The sequence below is a fragment of the Peromyscus leucopus genome, chromosome 13 (assembly GCF_004664715.2).
Source record: "Peromyscus leucopus breed LL Stock chromosome 13, UCI_PerLeu_2.1, whole genome shotgun sequence".
Classification (NCBI taxonomy): Eukaryota; Metazoa; Chordata; class Mammalia; order Rodentia; family Cricetidae; genus Peromyscus; species Peromyscus leucopus.
The window spans coordinates 51,919,143-51,943,530 of NC_051074.1; the positions used below are offsets into that span (position 1 = coordinate 51,919,143).

At 38.2% G+C, this 24,388-nt stretch overlaps 1 protein-coding gene across 1 annotated transcript in view; it reads right to left on the minus strand.

Moving 5' to 3' along the window:
* Positions 1-24,388, minus strand: part of Nbeal1 (neurobeachin like 1) — a 140,380-nt gene that overhangs the window by 33,890 nt on the left and 82,102 nt on the right. The window contains 13 exon segments of the mRNA XM_037210375.1: positions 218-351; positions 1,253-1,401; positions 1,997-2,123; positions 4,231-4,355; positions 6,400-6,557; positions 9,968-10,117; positions 10,455-10,760; positions 13,425-13,553; positions 13,987-14,140; positions 17,624-17,799; positions 18,569-19,108; positions 22,795-22,883; positions 23,993-24,152. Of these exon segments, the coding sequence (XP_037066270.1) occupies positions 218-351; positions 1,253-1,401; positions 1,997-2,123; positions 4,231-4,355; positions 6,400-6,557; positions 9,968-10,117; positions 10,455-10,760; positions 13,425-13,553; positions 13,987-14,140; positions 17,624-17,799; positions 18,569-19,108; positions 22,795-22,883; positions 23,993-24,152 (2,397 nt within the window).

The following is a 24,388-nucleotide window of genomic DNA, read 5'->3' on the forward strand; positions in this document are numbered from 1 at the left end:
GATATTCAGTGTTCTACTATACACACACACTCACTTAAAACAACCACCTCAATTGCCAAACAAATCCCAATGAAAGTTCATATACTGACTAGTTTCATAATACATTTTCTTCTAATATTTCGTATTGCTAGGAATACAGTCCAAAACACCATTACAGCTCACTAGCTGGAAAACTATTTCAAAATAATACTCTGTGATTGTCAGAAAGGTACCACACCTCTTTTTTGAAATTGAGAAAGTAGTTGGATTGATCAACATGAAATATCTCAAGTGCTGATCTCCTTAAGTTGTAACGCCGTAAGTGAATCTCTCGAATTTGAGAATGAGGCCACTTGAAATCAAAGCCCATTCCTGAAAAACAGAAGAAATCTTCTGACTGAAGTGCCATATAAAGCTACTCACTCTACGCAAAAATAGTATCTCCTTGTTTCCAAAAGTAGTACTTAGGGAAAAGAAATACCGTATTATAAAAGCAACTACTTTATTAGGGAGTTATAAATTGTTTCTTTTAAACTACTCTAGAACCTCAGAGCTATTCTACTACCTGTCTATGAGAAAAGATGATAATTTCAAATATCTATACCTTAGAAATCTTTCTTTTTCTAAAATGTTGGATTTTCTGATTTAATCACAAAAAAAGTAAAAGCTTACAGGATGGTGTATATATACAAAGGTATGATAAAATTAAGAATGAATTTTGCAACCATAAGTTTATTATGATACCCTCAAGCCAAACCTCTTAAAATACACTAATAATGATGGTGATGATAAAAAGCAATTGGCTGTGGTGTGCATGCCTATAGTCCTAGCTACTCAGAAGGCTGAGTCAAGAGGATTTTAAGTATAAGGCCAGATTGGGTAACATTTGCCTTGTATAAGAATGACCCTGGTTTCCAGATCTCTGAGTTCAAGGCCAGCCTGATCTACAGAGAATTCCAGGACAGCCAAGGCTACACAGAGAGACCCTGTCTCAAAAAAAAAAAAAAAATAAATAAAAAAAAAATAAAATAAAAAAAAAACGGTCTTGGTTTCAATCACTACTAATGTGTATGTATGTGTGTACACATAACAAATTATCATTTCTCTTCAATACATAACGGTTGCAGGAGCCTAATTCATTACTGACTTTCCATTTTTCATTTTACAAGATAAACCATAATTTCACAATCTCATCTTACTGGTTTCTTCCTCTAATTCATGACTGATGGAACTGGATACTTACTAACTGAGGTATTTTCCCAGAACTACTCACCATCTTCTTTTTCAATACTGTTATCATGGAAGTAAATGTGTTGAGTAGTGATTTCTAATCTGCCAGGAATTATGTCAATTACTGTAATGAGTTCACAGTCTTCAGTCAACACCAATTTTTCCTTTTGATCCTGTTCTTCCTTCTCATCGCTGTACAAACAAGAAGTTTAAAAGAAGCAATCATCAATTTAGTTTACTTATGTGGAAGAGAGTATCTTCTTTCACTGCTGATACTGAATGTTTATGTTGTCTTTTTGAAACTCCTAATCATTCCAGCTAGAAGTTTGTTTTTGCAATGTTTATTTATTTCACTAAGTTTTGTTTCTATAATTATTCAGTCCCATGAATGGACTTCTTCTTACATCTTTATTTTTTCTCTTGTTTCTGTGTTTTACACATAATTTTTTAATCAGATCCTAGGTCAAGCCTAGGGCCTTGCATACTATGTAGCCCTCCACTGCTGTGTTCTACCACAAACCATGCTGCACATTCCTACATAAACACAGCTTAAGGCATACGTCACTCAATATAATGTTGTCATTCAAAAATACTTTATAATTTCAAGATACAGATCCCAACAATTCCAGGCGAAAAGTCTTCCTCAATAATTTCAGTAAATACAGACTTTTAACAGTCAGTGTGAAAGTAACTGTTGCACTTTGGAAAACCACACTCTAGCAAATCCACAATTTTACAGTCCCATTTCTCATACACACTGTAAATGCCTTCAAGTGCTCATACGTACACATTTAATCTGGCTGCCATGTCCTCTTCTAGAAGTTCTAGTTGATCTTCCTCCATACCACTGAGTTTGACTTGTTTCACAACTTCCAAAAGCAAAGAGTCACTAGAAGGCTGCAAGTGCTGGACACCTGTTTAAGCAAAAGAATCAGTTAAAAATAGTACAAAATATTATAGCACTTCTACATTTTCTGACAGTTATGATGCTTGATGATTTTTCAAAATTATTACTCATGTAGTAAAAAATACATGCTTTAAGATTAGAGTTATTTTTAATAATGGCTAATTCTTGATTAAGAAATAGGCTAAGTCCTAGATTAGCAGTCAGATAAAGGTATAGAGCTGACTTTATGCAAATTACAGATTCATGAATCATAATTATATTAATTAAAGGCAATGTAAATTATAAAATAATTTCAGTGTGTTGATATCAATGTGACTGTTGTGCAGTTGTACTAAATACCAAGTGATAGCTGTTCCAGGCATAGTGGCGCACGCCTTTAACCCTAGCACTTGGAATGCAGAGGCAGAAGGATCTCTGTGAGTTAGAGGCCTGCCGAATCTACATAGCAAGTTCTAGGACAGCCAGGACTACATTGAGACCCCACCTCAAGGAAAAAAAAAAAGAAGACTATAATCAGTTAGTTGCCTATAGCTGACAGGCAACAATAGCTAAATCCTTATTTTCTGGAGTACATGGAAAGTAACAGATAACTCCAATACATACACAGTACATTTGTATTATATAAACTAAAGACTTTGTAATAACTAAGGGCTTTGTAATAGAAAAGAACATGGACTCTGAGTCGGTACGATAGATTTAAGTTCTGTCCTACCACTGGTCTCTCTGAATCTGTGCTTTCTACTTTTTAAAAACTTTACAGCTTACTTCATAAAACTAAAAGCGCCTCTGCACAGTTAACAAAAGCCAAAAAACAGAAAACAAAAAAACCCAACAGGTTCTTAGCCAGCTACACATCTGACAGAGAGATAATATCCAGAATATATAAAGAACCCGAAAGAGAGCCCTCCCCACACACACACACTATTAAAAAAGTGGGCCCGGGACCAGACCAGAACACAGAGTCTTCAAAAGAAGAAAAAATGGCTAAGAAATATCTAAAGAATGTTCACTGTCCCTAGCAACTAGGGAAATATGATCAAAACAACTTGGAGATTTCATCACATCCCAGTCAGAACAGCAAAGACCAATGGACAACAAACAACAAATGCTGGAGGGATGTGGAGAAGAGATCCCTCATGCACTGTGGGTCAGGGGACGTCTTGGAAAAGAGGGCTGAAAGACTAAGCTCCACGGTCTGTCATGAGACTGTATCTACCGGAACATCAGAAGATGCACCCGTAAGGTCTAACCAACATGACTGACTGCCCAGATATGAGTTGAACAAGGACAACAATAGTCATGCCAAATGGAAGCGGGGGAAACTGGGGAGACAAGACAGCAGGCCTCAGTGAGTAAATCTGTGATGAAAAAAGTTGAAAGGACAGTGGTTTTCCTCAATTTAAGACAACAGATAAAAGGCTATAAACTCAGACCCATTATCAAGTGCAGAGGTATGAAAGGAAAAAAAAAAGGAGTGGGAATTTCCTAAAGAAGGATTTCTAGAAAATTAAAAGGGAAATATCGCAATTTAAACAACCATCAAACTGCAGTGATGCACTGGGGAGGGGTCTGCCAGGTGATGAGGACAGTTCAGTTCTGAAGTACTCAAGTTCCAGGATACTGACAAAGCAGAGCAGCTTATGTAAGTATGTGTTACTTGTAAGAAACATTCAGTTAATGTCTGTATCATGAACAGAAATATTATTTTGTATTAAGGGGGAAATCCCAATATCTAATTTATTTTAGAATACAGAATCCTAAATGACAGGCACCATGGCTTTCTTCAGTACAATCAAACATATGAATATGTTAAATGGGAAAAAAATCAGAAAGTTGGCACTCATTTCACCTGTAAACCTGTCATGGGGTACAGCTGCTACAGAAGAAGCTATGGTGACTTGGTAAACATGTAGGTGCCACAAACTCATCACAAGAAATACTTCATATTTCACAGACTTAGATTTAGGTAAAAATCAACATTGAATTCACGTACCCACTTATACATACTTTAAAGCACTATACCCCTTCCTTCGTAAGTAGCCATCTAAAAAAACAAGCAATCATAAGCATTCCATCAACATCTCTTTATGAAAATAGGCAGATATGTAACTCACCTAAATTATCTCGTAAGGCACTAGCTTCCTCATGGGTTTTGAAATTATAATTTGGTACCAGTTTAAGTCTCATGCGGGAATAATTTTCTACATTAGCTAGTTTCCAGCGAACTTGATTCTGTTTCCTAGAAACATTCACAATGAAACAAGTAAAATTATAAAGATTGGTTGTTTGAAGGGTTTAAGAAAGTGTGAAATACTTCACAACTGTTTAACACCATTTTACACAATGTTCAAGGACAGAGCATTTGCGTAATATGCACAAGGCCCTGGTTTGATTACCAGCACTACAGAATTTAAGATTTGTGAAATTATAAGGAAAGCAGTGGGGTGGGACGAATAAGAACAAAGTATAACAACACAAAGTATACAAATACCATATTTAAACCTAATACTCTTTATATGCTAGCTATTACTTTTGAACAAGTTTAAGTGTTTATATTTATCATCCGGACAACTGTCAAGAAAATTAAAATGAGCATGTTTAACTATGACATATACTCGATGAACCTAAGAGAGCCTAAATTATTTACCCAAGATGCCATGAGGTTTAATGGTAGACAAATAAGATTTGAACACTAACTTTCAGACTTCTAGGTTGATTACTTTATTCTTTCACAGTTAAATGCAATTTCATGACTGTAAAAGTACTTAAAAGTTTTATTATAAATAAAGATAGCTGCAAATGAATGAAAGACCAAAATATCAAAGTGAAGACAGTAAACCTCTTAGAATAAAAAGGTAAATTTTTAGGACCTTGGACTTGGGTATGTTTTCCTAAATACACTATCAAAAACAATGCAAGAAAACAAACCAAACTAGAGTCGTTAAAATTGATAGCTTTTGAACAAGGGTCACTATTAAGAAAGTGAAAAATCATCTACAAAATCACCCAATGAATGGTTATTGAGAATACATACATTCTAACACACACACACACACACACACACACACACAGTCAATCAACTCAACCCAATAACTAGGTGAAGGAAACATGCCAACATGAGCACATGAAACAGCGCTCAGCATCGTTAGTTTTTGGAGGATGGAAAGCATAGTTACAAGGCAATGCTTTATACACAACGGGAGGGACATTTGAAAGAATATGGCAAAACTGGAAAGCATATACTCCTACTTGGAACATAAAATGATGCAGCAGATGTGGAAGTGTCAATTCTTTGATAAGTTAAACATGAAATACTATCCAGAAATTGCACTTGTATTATATACCCAGAAGGATTAAAAGCATGCTCTCAAACCAACATTTTTTTTGTATTTCAATAAAACTCTATTTAAAATAATAGTAAGCTGGATTTCACCAATGAGCTATAGATTGTCAATCATGGTTCAATGGTTGAATATAAGTCTTGTGCTGTTATCCTATTAAATAATACAGCACGAGTAATGGAGCCAATAAAGAAATCTTGCATTGGGAGTTGAAACTAAGCAAGGTCTTAACAAGTTAGAGGATCCATCTGTGAACACTGTGAAGGTCTGACAGTGGAGACTTGGGGTTGGGGAAGAATTGGACCGAAGGATGGTAATGGAAACAAAATTGTTTACTGTACAATGTGGTCCACTTGCCTAAAGGAAATAGGAGCCATTCATACATATTTATTCCTGTCCAAAGAACAATGTAATGAATTGCTAGAACCTTGGAAATGTCATTTCTATTCTAGGAGATATCTCTCTGGTCTCCCCCTGTTATTTTTTATTCAAACCAACATTTTGACACAACTGTCCACAGAAGCACTGGTAATAGTAGCTCAAAGGTGACAAACAACTAAATGTTTATTCTTTTATTAGCTGCTTGAAAAAATAGACAAAAAGTTTCGTTTGCTGCTTTTTAAAAACAAGGGTATAAAATATATACACCAAAACAGAAGTGAGGGTATTAAGCTGTTAAATGTTGAAGTACATAACATCATCAGCTCTAGCTTAATGAGGCACACGTGTTCTCATGAACTACTAGAGTCTAATGCGTGTATTATCAAGGTAAAAAGAGAACTAACCACATGATAAATAACACGTACAAACCTCTAATCATCCCAAACTAATTCATGAAAAGACAATAAAGTTTGAAGTATTCTTTAAAGAGCTGGAATAAAGAGATGGCTTAAAAGTTTAAAATTTATTGCCACAGTTCTAAAAGTCAAAATATGCATCTACCTTTCAGCCCAAGGCCCCCTTTCACATGTCAGATAGAGTCGAATTGCCTTCCAGCGTCTAAACGTGGCCAACTGTTGACTGCTAAGTTGTTTGATCATATTATTGTACCTCAAGTTCTCTTGACGTGCTTTTCGATTAAATGGTTCCACAAAATACTCCTGAGATAAACAGCAAAAGAAACATTAAGTAATATATTTACCAATTTTTAATTTGACCAATAAAAATGGTGTGTGAGAGAGAGATAAAATAATTTTATTTCATTACAATATTTCTCTTTGATGAGGATGGCAGAATTTCAGTTACATCCTACTTAGATTTTCTGACTCATAAAACACACACACACACACACACACACACACACACACACACACACAAATGGCTGATAAAATAGGTCAGTGAGTAAAAGGCATCTATTGCTGAGCCAAACAAACAGCACCCTAAGTGTGGTGGTCCATGACTGTAACCCCAACACCAAGGAGGTGAAGTCTGGAAGATCAGAAGTTTAAGGTTATCCTTAGCTTTATTATCAAGTTTGAGGTCACTCTGAGACCAATATGACTGTCTCAAAAGAAGAAAAAAAAGACTGAAATCTAAAATACCTGCTATAACTCAAGAAAAACAAGCTGTCAATAAATTGTAGCTGTTACCAGCCATGTAGGAAAGAAATCAATGACCTGAATATAAATAAAAAACGACCACTACTGAGAAAACTGAGGCAGTCACAAAGCTCCATGAATAGAACTTCTTCGTGACATGTATGGTAGTGGGTTGGCGCAGGAAGCCGTGGAGTTGGCCTGGTCTGGCTGCCTTGAGAGGCATGTGTCATGGGTTTTTCAGGTTGGAGTGCCCCCCATGGCTCCTGGGGCACAATGTACCTTACAGTTCCAGAGATACTGATGCCCTTCCTCAGGCAGTTAGGCATTGGGCCACTTTGTGTCTCTCTGTATGTCCCCTTAGTAGCCAAGGAAGCGTAGAAACCTGACAGGACAACTGGTCTCAGACATTAACCCTGCGGACCCCGTATGGCTTGCAAACATCACCATATCCTCACGACTATAACTGTATTGATCCTGGCAATTGCCATTATATTCTGTTTCTGATAAAGGTACAAAAAGTCTGACTGCTATCAGTAAATTGTCACAGCCTCAGGTGTGCTGTGGCCTCTCCAATCCGGCCTGATTGCCTTGGCCTGGTAAATAAGTACAGGTGCTTACAGGGTAGGGATGTGGTGGAGCTGGTAGCAGGTTTGCCTAATCATCCCTTGGTTCAATCAATAAAAAGGTCCTAACAGTGGCAAACCCAACTAGAAAGTGAAAACAGGAGGGTCCTAAGTTCAAGGTCATCTTTGCACATACAGATTAAATTGAGGCCAGTAGGGACAACACAAGACTCTGCTTCAAAAAATAAACCTACAAGTAAGAAGTTAGGCAAATTTGCTAACAAAACCACTCAGGCCTTGCATTTTCCTTTAAAGTTATCTAAACTAGCATTGCATTAAAATATAATTTAACTTTATTAATAGATTAAAGACTATGCAGCTTATCTCTGCAATTTAAAATTAGTTTTAAAACCTCTGTCCCGGGCAGTGGTGGCACGCCTTTAATCCCAGCACTCAGGAAGCAGAGCCAAGTGGATCTCTGTGAGTTCTAGGCCAGCCGCCAGCCTGGTCTACAGAGCGAGATCCAGGAAAGGCGCAAAGCTACACAGAGAAACCCTGTCTTGAAAATCCAAAAAAAAAAAAAAAAAAAAAACAACCCTCTGCCTACCAAGAAATGGATGGATCTGAGTAGTCGTAGTTGTAAGTACTGAGCAGCTCATATCTGGGAGTTGATGGCAACACTGCCTCTTTCATTTCTGCTGTAACGTTTCACTTCTCTTTGTCAAGCTGACTACAAGTTTATTGATTTTGCTAACATTTTGGAGAGTTCAATTTTAGTTTAATTCCTTTTTCTCTCTTCTTCTGCTTTATTTATTTGTAATTAGAGGGCTGGGTGAGATGGCTGGGGATAGGGGGTAAATTCTGCTCTTAAGAAGAACCAGGTTCAGTTCCAGCACCAACACAGTGGATAACAACTACCTGTAACTCTGTTTCCAGGGATTCAATAGTCTTTTCTTACCTCTCAGGTATCCTGCACATACTCAGGCACAGACGTGTATGCATTCAGGTACATATGTACACAAATAGGTATACACACACACACACACACACACACACACACACACACACACACATAATAACTTTACATCTAAAATGTTTAATTGGAATTAAGTTGTGTAAATGAAGGGGTGCATCAAGACACCCTAGTGTTGTTCGAATTCTAAAAGGTCTTGTGATTAAAAAAAACAAAAACCTGGAGCCAGAAATTGGGGTAAATGATGGAAGATGAGAGACAAAGGAACAAGCCCCCTCTTTCCTGTAGCGGTGACTCCTCAGCCTGAAGAGACTCAGCCAGAAGGCCTCTAGCCAAATGAGCTTCCTCAGCCGAAAGGCTTTAGTTCCTGTCTCCTCACACTGGATACAACTTTCTCCACCCAGCCATTAACTGCCTGTGTGTTTCCCAAGTATTGGGATTAGAGGTGTGCGCCACCATTGCCCAACTGTTTCTCTCCTAGACTGACTCAATCTCATGTAGTCCAGGGTGGCTTTGAACGCACAGAGATCCACACAGATCTCTGCCTCCCTAGTGCTAGGATTAAAGGTGTGTGCCACCACTGCCTGACCTCTATAGTTAATCTAGTGGCTGGCTCTGCTCTCTGATCTCCAGGCAAAGTTTATTAGGGTACCCAATATATCACCACACCCTAGCAGTATCTACTAACAGATTTTTAATTTAATAAGATGTTTTATACAATCATAATGCCATTAAATGGTTAATGAGCGACCATTTTTATCCCAATTACAATTTTTTTTTTTTTTTTTTTTTTGGATTTTTGAGACAGGGTTTCTCTGTGTAGCTTTGCGCCTTTCCTGGAACTCGCTTTGGAGACCAGGCTGGCCTCGAACTCACAGAGATCCGCCTGGCTCTGCCTCCCGAGTGCTGGGATTAAAGGCGTGCACCACCACTGCCCAGCACGAAATATTTTTAGACCATGTTAGTTTCCAAATTTCTGATGGAATTACTTTAATACTTGTAGCCAGTATGAAAACTCAATCTAGAAAATGTAGCACGAATCCTAATTGGTCTTAATAAAAACCTGGAGCCAGATATCGGGCGGGGGGGGGAAAATGCTGAGAGATCAGAGACAAAGAAACAAGCCACAGCCACCTCTCACCTCACCAGCTCCTCAGCCGAAAGGACTGAGCTCCTGTCTCCTCCCGCCTTATAGCCCTTTCCTCCGCCCAGCCATATCACTTCCTGCCTTAATCTCCCTAGTGTTGGTATTAAAGGCATGAGTGCCTCCCAAGTACTAGGAGCAATGGCTTGAGATCCCAGTGCTGGGATTAAAGGTGTGTGCCACCAATCTATGGCTAACTAGTGGCTGGCATTGCCCTCTGATCTTCAGGCAAGCTTTATTTGTTGGATCATATACAAAGTATCACCACAAGAAAACACTGAATAGTTTTTACCTGAAATTTCAGCTTACTTTCTCCTCCCTCTCGGTCTCTTTTATGCATATTCACCATTAAAGCTTCATAGCAATTCTTCCAGTAAAGTGCCATGTTCTCATGACCATCACTGAATGTAAGTGTTTCATACTGCTTCATGTAAGGTATAATCTTAGATTTAAAAAAAGAACACATAGAATTTACACACTCCTCTATACAAATATTATAAATCAGCAGAAAAATCTTGCTCAAAAGAGATAAAACCATGAGACTGGAGAGATTACTCAAGAGTCAAAAGAATGCTTGCCAAGAGCAGTCACAGGACTGGAGTTCGGGTCCCGGCACCCATACAACACTCCAGGCATACTACAACCCTAGCTCCAAGGGACTGCACACCCTCTTCTTGTCTGTGTGTGTGCAGCAAAGACCTGTACATATACACATGCATACACCCATGCACACACACACATAATTAAGTATATCATTAAAAATTATTTTTAAAACTTACATATTTTTCGATGTAAACTTGCCATTCTTTTGAATTGCAGTATTCTTGAAAATCTTCAAAAAATGAAGCACTTCCTTCAGTAAAAGGCAAAGAAGGCAGGTGCAAGTTCATGAAAAGAAGCTCATAAATTTTAGAAACCAGAGTACGGAAAAGAGGAATCAGAAATGAATAGGTTTCTGTCTGTTCCTTGATTGACCGACTTAGAATATGTTCTAGTTTCCCTAAAATATAGCATGCTTCATCTTGATTTTCAATCACTTTGGTCTGAAGAAGGGCATTTAGTTTAGCTGATGCCATTGCACAAACCTGGAAGAAAACAGGTTAAATAAATGGGGGGAAAAAAGAGCATTAAAGCAAACATTTAATACTAGCAAAAGATCTGCCTCACTCTAACAGTTCAGAAGTTTTATATAGTAACTGTCAATAACTATGGACTTCACTTTACTTCCAAGCTAACAAGTATGTTATTGTTTCATAGACACTGGCATAAAACATGAAACTATTTGGAGAGAGACAAAGACCTACAAAAATTTTAATAATCACACCATCACCATTTGGACTGATTCCCCAACTCTAATTCTAAGTGAAATAAAAACCAGAAGACATCTGCACATAGACTGGTTCCTCAGAGAGGAACCCACAGTCTAGGAGACCTAAGTACCTTATATATTCAGTTGATCATTGCCTTCGAGAAAGGGATTAGCTTTATTACAACAGGCGATCAAAAAACTTGCCTTCTGCTCTAGAAAGAAACATGACTTCTATCTTCCACAGTTGTTCACTATCCAGAAAACTCCAGGAGTGGTGGCATACACCTTTAATCCCAGTATTTGGGAGGCCCAGGTAGGCAGAACTCTGTGAGTTTCAGGACAGCCTGGTCTACATGAATTCCAAGATACCCAGGGCTTTGTAGAGACCGCATCTCAGAACAAAACAAAACAAAAACACTCCAGGACAACCTGAATAAATAGAGAGACCCTGTCTCCAAACAAACAATCAAACAAAAAGCATAACAACGGAAGAATAGGTAACAAGAGGAGTTAGTCGCAGGATTAAACAGAAACACAACAGACTTGTGGAGAACTGTCTACCAACAACGACTACAGGAAGCAGCACTATATTCCTGTGGGGAAAATGAAGTTGAAAAAAGGCCCAACCGCCACTTGCAGGGAAGAGCGAAGAGCAGTGTGATGAGAATAGCAAATAAGTAGACCAACTGAATCCTGCCTTAAACTTACTTAATAAAGCAATTCTAAATTATTTGAGAGAGAGAGAACAAATCTCAATGAAGTCTGTTTTGGAGTTTTATTACATGGAATCATAACTATTTGATCACACATAGATATATAGAATCTAGATCCTTAATAAGAATTTAATTAACCTTAAACTTCCTAGGGCAAATATATATTAAGAGCTCAAGTCCAAGCAAAAGAGAACTCTCCATTACTGTTCATTCAGTCTCTGGCACTGAAGAGGAAAGAGCTAATGAGAAAGAGTCTGAGGAGGGGAAGGAATGAAAATGCAATCATCCAACTGGAACTTTTTTGCAACGGGCTAGCCTTCTGTTAAGATTTTTACCTCCCTATACTCTTAGTGACATTACATCTAGTTTAGGAACAGCACTGGAATGCTGTCTCATCCTAATCCTGGGTATCAAATAGTAAAATTGAGTATTACAAGAATACAGGGCTAGGGAGATGGCTCAGTAAATACAATGTCTGCCATGCAAGTACGATAACCTGAGTTTGATCCACAGGGTCCACATAAAAGCTGAACCTGCTAGTGCTGGACTGTAATTCCACCACTCCTCGACAAAGAACTCAGCACGGTGTACAAAGCAGTAACCTACAGAAAAGGTCCTGCTCCAAATAAAGGTGGTCCTCCGACCTCCATAGGCATGCTGGGCCACAAATGTGCATGCGCTCTCTCTCTCTCTCTCTCTCTCTCTCTCTCTCTCTCTCTCTCTCTCTCTCTCTCTCTCTCAAATACAAACAAACAGAAGAAGTAAATAGATATCAAATATTTATCATGATTAAAAGTACCCAATGAGAAGCTGGGCGGTGGTGGCGCACATCTTTAATCCCAGTGCTCAGGAGGCAAAGTCAGGTGGATCTCTGTGAGTTCGAGGCCAACCTGGTCTACAGAATGAGATCCAGGACAGGCACCAAAACTACACAGAGAAACCCTGTCTCAAAAAAAGACAAAACAAAAAAAGTACCCAATGAGAACATAAAAAAACAACAGACCAAATGTCAGAGGAATTTTCTAACCTTTTACATTTTAATTTACAATAGGAATATTACTCTTTATAAATACATTTTATCTCTAGTCCTAAAATCTAGCAAAAACAATTAACATGTATATAATTGGCATTTGATAAGTGAACAAATATATAATAGAATGTAAAATTCTGGATTAGTAAAACAGGAAAAAAGTTCAAAAGGAAAATTATCATAAATCATTTTCCCTTAAAATACAATTCCTAAATTTCACATACACAAATATCCCTGCAAGCTATTTATATTCAGCAGCTGGCAAACCACACTGAGTACAGCGGCCCGTGAGTAAACCCTACAGAGGAAGCATTAACATCAGTCCTAGGTCTGAGAGTAACAAAAAGCTGCTTCCTATGCTTCTTTCTGATCTTATAAAATTCAAGTTTCAAGTGAGCTAAGAGTTTTTGGAACTCAAAAGAAACTGAAAAGAGGGTCTGAGAGATGGTTCAACAGGTAAAGGTGTGTGCCACCAAGCCTTATGACCTGAGGTGGATCCCACAACTCATGTGGTGGATTGAGAGAACTGACTCCCACAAGTGCTCTCTGACCTCCATGGAACGTGTACACAATGCTGGCACATAAGACGAACAAAGACAATATGATAAACAATACTGAAAAGGCATTTTTACCTTGCTCTACACCGGTAACGATGGTCTGGAGGAGACAGAAAATAGCATGAAAAGGGATGACAAACCTGCAAACTGCCTCTTCCAATGAATTCTAGGAGCAGCTGGATCTGTATTTGGGAGAGTTTTGCCCATCCTGGATTCTCAGAATACCAAACTGACAGATAGTCAAGGAGCTGCATGGTATCTTCTAGAAGCTATCACAAATGACAAAACGAGAAATAAAAACATCCACTTTTAAAATGTACTGATTTTCTTCAACACTAATACCAATCATAAACACTGCAGAAGTAGTTTAATGTGTAGTTGCCAAAAAACAAAGGAGCATTTTAAGAACTAACAAAATCAGTGTTTACTACATTTGATTAAACATTAATGCTCCAAAAAAAGAGGTACAATCTTTCTTTCTTTAAATAATTCTGAACTACTCAAAATATGTATCTATTTATATTTTGTTTTGTTTGCAACTGTGTATCACGCTGTAGCTCAGGCTGACCTGGAACAGTCTACGTGGCCTATACTGGACTCAAACTGTGACAGCCCTTCTGCCTCTCCCTCCTGACTGTCAAAACCACAGGCTTTAGCCAGCACACGGGGCCAGGGGTGCCATTTCCCAAGGTCATTACTAACCTTCTCAGTCCACATGTTTGAATTAGCCAGTCCTTCTGACTGCAGAAAGTCCTGTGTGATCAGCATGAGTCGGAAGGCATTTTCAGCAGTTACGGGACTACTTTTGGCATCTCTGTTTTCTGTGACTGCCCATTCTAACATCTTCTGTAGCAAGCTAAGTGTAAAATAAAGTCCTCTTAAAACCATTATAAGCTTAGGAAGAAGAGCCGAAAAGCTAGTTACTTATTAGCAGCATTGTAACTTCAACGATATACTCTCACCAGCAGGGTATCACTAAGAAGGTAGATGGAGGACTTCTGGGTGAAATGGCAGGCTGCTTCTGTGCGATGCAGCATCAAAGAAGGAGGTAGGATAAGAGAAGAAACAGACGCTATTCCAAAGTAAGAAACAGAAGAAGAAAATTACGAATCAACAGAGGTAGTGAAAGGATACTTGAGAAATGTGGAGGAAGAGACAGGGAGCAAAACTCCAGGCGCTGAGACCCCTGCAAGGGGAGAAGCAGAGGCTGCCTGCAAAGTTCAGCTAGCAAGAGATGGGCTGTTCTACCCTGAAGATAAGCCCACGGGCTCCTCAAGAGAACTGCAAGCTTTGGTGAGACAGTAATCGCTAGTGGATGAGTCAGCAGTGAAGAGAAAAGCCTCCCTGCTACTCTGTCAGACTGAGAGGGCAGTGAGTCGGGAGCATCCTGAGAATCTACTATCAAACACTGAGCTACCACCAGGAATGGCAGTATACACCTTTAATCCCAGCATTGGAGAGGCAGAGGCAAGAGGATCTCTGTGAGCTCCCAGCCAGCCAGCACTACACAGAAAGGCCCTTTCGAGGTAGGGGTGGGAGAAGGAAAACAAAAATAAAAAATTAACAATAAAATCCTGAGCTCCCCTGAGGGCCTGAGAACAAGGAACTACTACAGATTACAAAGCTTCAATATACCATGTGAGGTAAGAACTCAAGTCAGGAACCTGAAACAGCAACCATGGAGGAACTCTGCTCACTGGCTTGCTCTCTGTAGCCTAGCCAGGCTGCCTTCTTTTATTACCAAGACCATTTACCCAAGGATGGTACTGCCCACAGGGAATTGAGCCTTCCCACATGAGTCATTAATCAAGAAAATGTCCCACAAGCTTTCTTACAGGTCAATCTTACAGAGACATCGTCTCAATAGAGGTTTCCTCTTCCCACATGACTGTAGCTGGTGTTGACAAATACTAACCAGCACATTCCTTAAACTGTTCAATGAAATCGCATGTAAGGAACATTAACAGACTCATTTTGTGAAGCCCCAGATTATCCTGATACCAGACCAGATACAGACACAATGTGGTGGTTTGAATGAGAATGGCCCCTATGGGCTCCTATGTTTGAATGCTCAGTTCCAGTTAGTTAAACTGTTCAGGAAGGATTAGGAGGTGTGGCCTTGCTGGAGACTGTGTTACCAGGTGCAGGCTCCCAGTTAGCTCTCTCTATCTTCTACTTGGAGATCAGATGTAAGCTCTCAGCAACTGCTCCATTGCCACGCCTGCTGTCAAGCCACCCACCACGATGGTCACACAGACCGAGTCACAAATTGAACACTTTCTTCCTAAGTTGCTTTGGTCATGGTGTTTTGTCACGGCAATAGAAAAGTGACCAAGACACATGATAACAAGAAAAAATATTTCTTTAATGAATACAATACAGAGATACTCAGTAAACATTTTGCAAACCAACTTCAAGAACATCTTGACAAGGTCATACACCACGATTAAGTTGGTTTCATTCTAGGATGCTAAGATGGTTCACAAACACAAATCAGTAAGTATAATACAGTACATTAACAGACATAAGTCACATTACCATTTCATTAGATGTAGAAAAGTCCCTCAACAAAGTTCAAAACTCCTTCATGGTAAAAGACCTAAAAACTAAGACTAGCCAGAATATCCTTAACTTATAAGACTACAAGATAGACCAAATGCTAACGTTACACTAAATGGCAGGGGTAGGGAAGAATGAAAGCATTTCTTGTAAAAGCAAGTGCCTATTCTCTGTTGTAATTCAATATAATGCTATAAATCTTTCCTAGAACAAAGCAAAGGAAAGAAAGAGGATGCAGCAACTAGGAAAGAAGGAAGTCAAATAATCTACCTATGTGCAAAGTATATAACCCTACACTCTACCAGGAGACGGCTAAAACTACTAAATTCTTTCTAACAAAGTAACAATGTAAGAAATGACCATTACAAGTAACGAACTTATAGAGAAAGAAACTAGGGCTGCATAGGGTGGGAGGGAATCTCATCTCATTCAGAATAGCTGAAAACAACAGCAACCCTATGAGCAACCTAACAAAGGCAGTGAGTGAATGATTCAACAGGAACCTTACAACACTGATAAAATAAAATACAACACTAAAAAAACGGAAACACCTCCCCTACTCATGAACTAAAAGAACACTGTGACAATGGCTATATTACCTATAGATTCAATGTCATCCCCATCAAAAATCTCATGACAACCTTCATGTAGCTAGAAAAGAAATCCCTAAAATTCATTTAAAAGCACAGAAGACCTCAAATAGCCAAAGCAGAGGGAACAACCTGGCAAGTATCACACCAGATCGCACATTTACTATAGAGCGATAGACTCAAATATCATGTCACAGAACACAAAAACAGATTTATATAACAATGGAATAAAGGATCAGGAAATAAAGGTACTCAGCTAGAGTCACATTATCTTTGGCAAAAAAAAATGAGACATATTTAAACATATAAAACTATTTATCAAATAGTGCTTAAAAAACTGAGTTTGGCATGTTGAAGAATGAAATGATATAGATCTAAATCTCTCATGTTGCATAAAAATCAATTCAAAATGTGACAAAGACCTTAATTTAAGATCTGATAGTTTGAAAATCCTACAAAATATACAAGATATAGGTAAGAACTTCCTATAGAGACTCCAAAAGCACAAGAAATAATGCCAAGAATTAAAAAGCTTCTGAAAAGCAAAAGGAAAAATAATCACAGTGAAGAGAAAGCCTACATAATAAAAAAAATTTCCTTGCCAACTAGACATCAGACAGGATTACTATCTCAACATATGAAGAAATGTAATAAATCCCTCCCCTAAAAAACTATCCAACTGATAGCTCTCAAAAGAATACAATCAGTAAATACTGAAGAAGTGTTCCACATCCTTAAACGTCAGGAAAACAGAGTAAAACTGCTTTTAGATCCCGTCTCACCCGGAGTCAGACAGTTCTCAAGAGAACACATGACAGGACACGGTGGCGAGGGTCAGGGAAGAGGGACCTTTCTACACCGTTGCTGAGAATATATTTCTACTGCAAATATGGACACCAATATGGAGGTTGCTCAGAAAACCAAAAATGAAACAATCATATGACCCACATGTACCACTCTTGAAATCACTTAACTTCAACTCTATCTAAATCTTCTGACACTGGAATTTCTTTTTGACTTCTTTCTACATTATACTAGAATGGTAAGACCTAGGAAGAAAAAAAATTAAGGAGTTTCTTTCTCCTCTCCACCACTACTACATACTGAATTAAGGGTTCCGTATTCAATTTTAGACTCCCACTCAGTTCAGGGGAAGGGGCTCAAAAATTAATCACGAACTGAATACTTACGTTAGTTTGACTTCATCTGATGGTCGAAGTAGCTCACTTGATATTCCTGGTTTGGCTAATGCTGAAAACACTTGTCCTCGTTCAATCCAAGTGTCTTCATCAGACTTTTCTAGTCCTCTACACATGACATAATTCAAAATATCTGTAAGCAACTGAAGAAGCTCCTCTTCACATCCCTATAGAAAACATTAGTACTAAATTATTAGAGTTAGGAAATGTTAAAAAGCAAAACACAGAGCCATCTTCATATACTTATTATTTATATAAGATTTTTTAACAGTTTAAGAGATTTTTTTATTATTTTTAATTATGTGTAGGTAGGTATACGTGTGCGCATGTGAAAATGGAATTCAGGTCTTCTGGAAGAACAGCAAGTGTTCTTAACTGCTGAACTACCTCTCCTGTCCCTTTTTAACACGTCTTTACTGACTGAAGACACAAGATGTGTTAAGATGCAGGCTTTGTTCTAAAGACAGTGATGGGGAGCTGGAGAGATGGCTCAGTGGTTAAGAGCACTTACTGCTTTTGCAAAAGACCCAGGTTCAATTCCCAGCATCCAAAATAGTGGCTCACAACCTTTCATAACTTAAGTTCCAGGATATCCAATGCTCTTTTCTGACCTCCAAGGTCACCAGACACATACATGGTGCACATACATACATGCAAGTAAAACATTCATACACACAAAGTAAGATAATTTAACATGTGTGAGCTAGTATGCTCAATCCCTATTACCACACATATACATATAAATACACACACACCAAAATAAAACAAAAAAAAGCAAGCTATTTTCAAGAGACTAGTGACAACACCCTTCTAAATTTTAGATACTGAGACTTAGACTATGAACAGAAAATATTAGTAACAGCTCACACACTGCAAAGGACCAGAAGCACGTAACGAGAATATGAAAACTTATTTTGGATCGATAAGCAAATTTACCTCTTGGCTCTCAAGGAAAGAGAAGTCATCACTGAAGTCCGTCTCATCTGTGATACTCCTTTCTTTGTCAGCCCGCACAGAGAACGACTTAGTAGACTCTACTGGGGACGGGGTGCTAGGGGAGCTGTCCAGCATCTGACTTCCACTCTCACTCAGTTCGCAGGAGTCCACCCCACTGAGATCTAAACTCAGATGGGATGTGTTACTATGCCAGAAGTCTTCTTGAGTCTCTGACTTGAAAGATAATTCTCCCTCAGAGCTATCTTCTTGAAATAACGGTGTGTTTGAGTTCAGGGACTGACCATCTTCTAAACTCCAATGATCTGAAGATACATCAGCTAGTGCCATTTTTTCATCATCGAACTTTTCAGTTGACATATTTTTATTTTCTTTCACTGAAACAGCCTTTCCATGTTTATGAAGATAACTTGTATTTTCAAAGTTTGCTTTTAAGAAAAGTCTAACAAAGGTGTCTTGCCAACCCACTTGTTGTGATATCTGACATGCTGCATCTGGCTGGGACTGCAAAATCTGTAATATCTGCAAAGTGAACACAAAGCAAAAATTACAAAAATGAATGAAAAAATTCTTCAAAAGGCATACAATACTTTTCTATGAAAAGATCTCTTTTCAATTATTTTAGCATCAAAGTAACTTAATGAGAAACAATAAAAGGATACACTTTCAAATTATGTTCTCTGTGTGTGGTGTATGTGAATATGTATGTGTAGATGCATATGCTTATACATGGAGGCCAGAGAAGGATATTGAGTGTTTTGTACTATCACTCTTCATCTCATTCCCTTGAAGTGGGGTCTCTCACTGAACCTGGAGCTAAGGTAATGACCAGCAAGCCTCAGCTACCTTTTGTCTCGAGCTCCTAAAATGCTGGGGCTGCAGGCACACATGACCACACACAGATGTTTACATTGGTACTGGGGATTTGAATTCAGTTCTTCATGCTTGTGCAAGTACTCTTATCCACTGGTCTATCTTGTCAGCCCAAAATTAGGTTCTTACTAGATTATAACTATTTAAAGCTATGTGATATTGTGGTTCTATTTAATCTGATATTACTCTTACAGAGTAAAGATATACTAAAATATGTGCTAAAGAACACAAAAGCTAAAATGATTCTCCAAAAACCATGCTAGATGTTACTAATTTGTTGAAATAAAGTATTAAAAAGATGACAGTATACATAAAATTTAATAAAGTGATCATTATCTCAATCAAATAAGTTGTCATGAGCTGGTTACATTTGTTAAGCAAGGATTATCGAGTAACTGACATGTACCAGGAACAAGCTTGTAGAGCAGAGCTAAGGCACACAAGACACTTTTATAGAACCTGAGTTCTCTAAGGATAATGTTTTCTACTTTGATTTTTTTCTCCAGTCAAGTTAATGACTGTTTTTGCAGGAATATTTGTTTAGTAAGTCTATATTAACCAAAAATTACATCACTTTAATTAATTAAATCACTTTAATTCCAAAAAATTAATTCCAGTAAGATGTATGCTGTTATTTAGCTTAAGTAAGTTAAAGAATAAATGGTCACATAGCAATATGTAAGATTTCTTTCTAAATGAGTTCCCTCTTTGAAATAAAACTAAGTTCTTAGAAACAGTCAGAAATTTGGTTAAGTTCTTTAAGACATTTTAATTGCAAAGCATGTAAGTTTCTATATATTTGAATCTATCATTGTATCTTTTCCAACAAAAATTCCAACTCTGACAATTTTTGCAGCAGATGAGTAATGCCTGTAAGGAATTCAATAAAGACACTAATGAGCGACAGTGGCATGAAGACTTTTGTTCACTAATATTATCTGTCATGGTGCTTCATCATTCTTCCAATGATGCAAAACCCCAATTTATTTCCTTCTAGATCAGCCCTTTGCTTCAGAAAGATTTTTTCAGTCTTATAACAACCAAGTTTTCATGAATATGACTATTTTATGTTTTACACATGGAGAAAAGCCAACCTACAGTGAATGAGAGCTATTTCTATCTAACTGCATACAGAAAGGAATCAATCTATATGATCTGTTTCAAATCATTAGGATTCAGTGTCAAGGCAAAGTTAATGCAAAACAATGTGAAAATGTAAACTAGTACAGTTATCTTCAAGGACTATATGTAAAGTGTCAAAATGTGAAATGTCAATGAACACACTTTGATGCAGCAACTACATCATGCAAAATATTTCACACAAAATATCCTAGAGATGTGTTACCACAAATAGGTAAAGACACACATAAGAAGATGTTAATAAAATAAGGAAATAAAGAAGCTTGAATGTCTATCAATAAGGAAGCATATAATACTCTATAGAATAAACACAGAATGAAAGCTATGCTGCCAGATATGGGGAGATGGCTTAGTGCGTAGTGTGGTCAAGGGTTACCAGTACAGGAGAGAAAATGTCATAATCAAAATGAAGCACAAGGCCTAACACCAACTCTTCCAAAGGTTAAATGTAAATTAAAAACAAATTGTAGCAACTTTCATAAACAAATCATAGGAAATTATTTCCACAAAGTTGAAAAGACACAGAAACTTCTAAGGGTATATCCAACATGAGGTCCATGAGCAGCACACTTAGGAAAATGGCTATGAATGAAGCCCAATTCATTTTCAGATAACAACATCATGTCATGCTGTCAAAAAGTCAGACATAAGGGGCCAGCAAGATGGCTTGGTTGGAAAAAGGCACTTGAAGCCAAGCCTGAAGACCTGGGTTGGATCCCTGGGACCCACACAGTAGGAGAGGAGAACCAACTCCCCTAGTTGTTGTCTAAACTCCCTCTTCTCACCGGAGCACAGACAGACTCACACTTGGAGATACACAGACACTGAGAAAACAAATAAAATGTAGTGAAAATTTAAAAATAAATTTAGAAGGTCAAAGCCTTTGAAATATGGTGTGTCCATTAGAAATGGCCAGGACCAGACACAGATGCAGTGGTGCAGGCCTGCAATACCAGCCACTAGAGACGCTGAAGACACAGATGCAGTGGTGCAGACTGCAATACCAGCCACTAGAGACACTGAAGACACAGATGCAGTGGTGCACACCTGCAATACCAGCCACTAGAGACACTGAAGACACAGATGCAGTGGTGCAGGCCTGCAATACCAGCCACTAGAGACGCTGAAGACACAGATGCAGTGGTGCACACCTGCAATACCAGCCACTAGAGACGCCAAAGACACAGATGCAGTGGTGCACACCTGCAATACCAGCCACTAGAGACGCTGAAGACACAGATGCAGTGGTGCAGGCCTGCAATACCAGCCACTAGAGACACTGAAGACACAGATGCAGTGTGCAGCCTGCAATACAGCCACTAGAGACACGGAAGACACAGATGCAGTGGTGCAGGCCTGCAATACCAGCCACTAGAGACGCCGAAGACACAGATGCAGTGGTGCACACCTGCAATACCAGCCACTAGAGACGCCGAAGACAGAGTTTACAACTTCAAGGTGAGTCTGAGAAACTTAGCAAGACTGTGTCTCTAAAGTAAAAAACTTTAATAAAAGGAATTGGGGTCCAGTGTTTACTACAAAGAAAGGGAGGAGGATACGGAAGAAGATCAGGAGAGGAAAAGGGAGAATGGGAAGGAGGAGGAGGAAGGTACAAGCACTGAGGGTTGTGATAGAGGACGGTATTATCTGGTAATGAATTTTAGACTGTGGAAAGGGAATGGTTACAGAAGAATAAGGAAACCTAACTCTTGACATACTGGAACCAGGCGGTGGTGGCACACACCTTTAATCCCAGCAGAGGCAGAGACAGTAGAATCTGTGTGAGTTCAAGGTCAACCTGGTCTACAGAGCGAGATCCAGAACAGTCAGAACTACACAGAGAAACCCTGTCTCAAAAAACAAAACATGACATACTGATTTCTTATAATTACATGAAGTTAATTCTTTTCTAAAATGAACAATTTATTATATATTATGTATGTATGTATTTCTAATTTAAGGCACTCTTGTTGTATTATACAGGTTGGCTTCTAGCCTATGACCCTTTGCCTGGGCCTCCCACATGCTGTGATTAAAGGTGTGCACCACCATGTCCAGTTTAAACTGCTTCTAAAATAATTTCTATTATGAAACAAGCAAACATAAAACTTGGATCTGCTGCAAACCACTCAATGAAATACATAGTCACAGTAAGACGATCTTATTGTAAAAATACATCTTGAAAGTTTACTAACCTTTCTACAGAGGACCACTCTGACATTTACATGTGTTCTGTGAGAGATATATACTACAGATAACAGATCTTTGAAATTAATAACAGGATCTATGAGTTAAAAAAAAAGTTAAGATTAAATTTCATGGATATCCAAAGAAAGAACAGTATTACTTTTATAAATGCTGAAGTAATTATTCACTTTCCAAGGAGAACTATAGTATGTTCAAATTTCCCTCCAAAACTTCAGGCTGATAATACTCAAACTAAATCTAAGTAATTTCTTTGATTACCTGGGTATACTGTCTATGCGACAGGGGTACAGTAATATTATCTATCTTTTTATATACATATTTTGGATTATCAATGAAACTTGATAAGCTACTTAGTAAACTACTCAAGATAAAAAAAAAGCCTCATTTCCAGGCCCAAGTTGAACAACTGCCATAAATTCTACTCTGTGGTTAAATACAGGGAAAAAAAAATTACTACAAAAAATTAGAAAGAAAATATGTATCAAGTTAGTTTTCATTTTACCTTTAAGAATGTAAATAAACAATTTATAAGCTCCTTTTATACATATTTTTCTTTAATGCTCTTTTATTATTTTGGAAACCATCATTAACTTGGCTACTCAGTAAACATTTACTTTAAAGCTATGTTCTGGAAAGTCTAAAAACAAGTACAGCCGGGTAGTGGTGGTGCACGCCTTTAATCCCAGCACTCGGGAGGCAGAGCCAGGCGGATCTCTGTGAGTTTGAGGCCAGCCCCGGCTACAAAGTGAGTTCCAGGAAGGGCACAAAGCTACATGGAGAAACCCTGTCTTGAAAAACAAAAACAAAAACAAAAAACAAAAAACAAGTACAAGAATATATTCTCTAAGAAACACCCTGCAAAATCTAATAACATGTAATTTAAAAAGTAACCTGAAAAAGGAGATTTTTTAAGAAATCTCTTTCAGAGAAAAACCAATTTCTTTTTCTGTTTGTTTGTTTTTGGGTATTTTTTTGTTTGTTTGTTTGTTTGTTTTTCGAGATAAGGTATCTCTATGTAATAGTACTGGCTGTCCTGGAACTCGATCTGTAGACCAGGCTGGCCTAGAACTCACAGAGATCGCCTGCCTATGCCTCCCAAGGGCTGAGATTAAAGGCATGCGCCACCACTGCCCGGCTGGAAAACCAATTTCTTAAACACATCACTGTTACCAGTCTTATTGATACCTGTGTTAATGATTTGATTGACAAGGTTTTTGATGAGAGACGTATTAACTGGAGCTTCATTAAGGAGGAGTCCAATTCCTGAATAGCCAACTTCTCTAAGACGGATGCGCTGTTTACTACGCTCATAAACATTGGTGCATTTCAACATTTGTTCCATGACCTGGTCACAAAAAGTAATATAGTCTTTTCAATACAGAGAAACATTGGATTTTGAATCATTAACAACAAATTTTACTGACATGCATCTGTATTTGGGTAAATAATGTTTAAAACTCTAGTTTAAATATGGCAGATGAAAGAGCAGTGTAAGCCAGGCGGTGGTGGCGCACACCTTTAATCCCAGCACTTGGGAGGCAGAGTCAGGTGAATCTCTGTGAGTTCGAGGCCAGCCTGGGC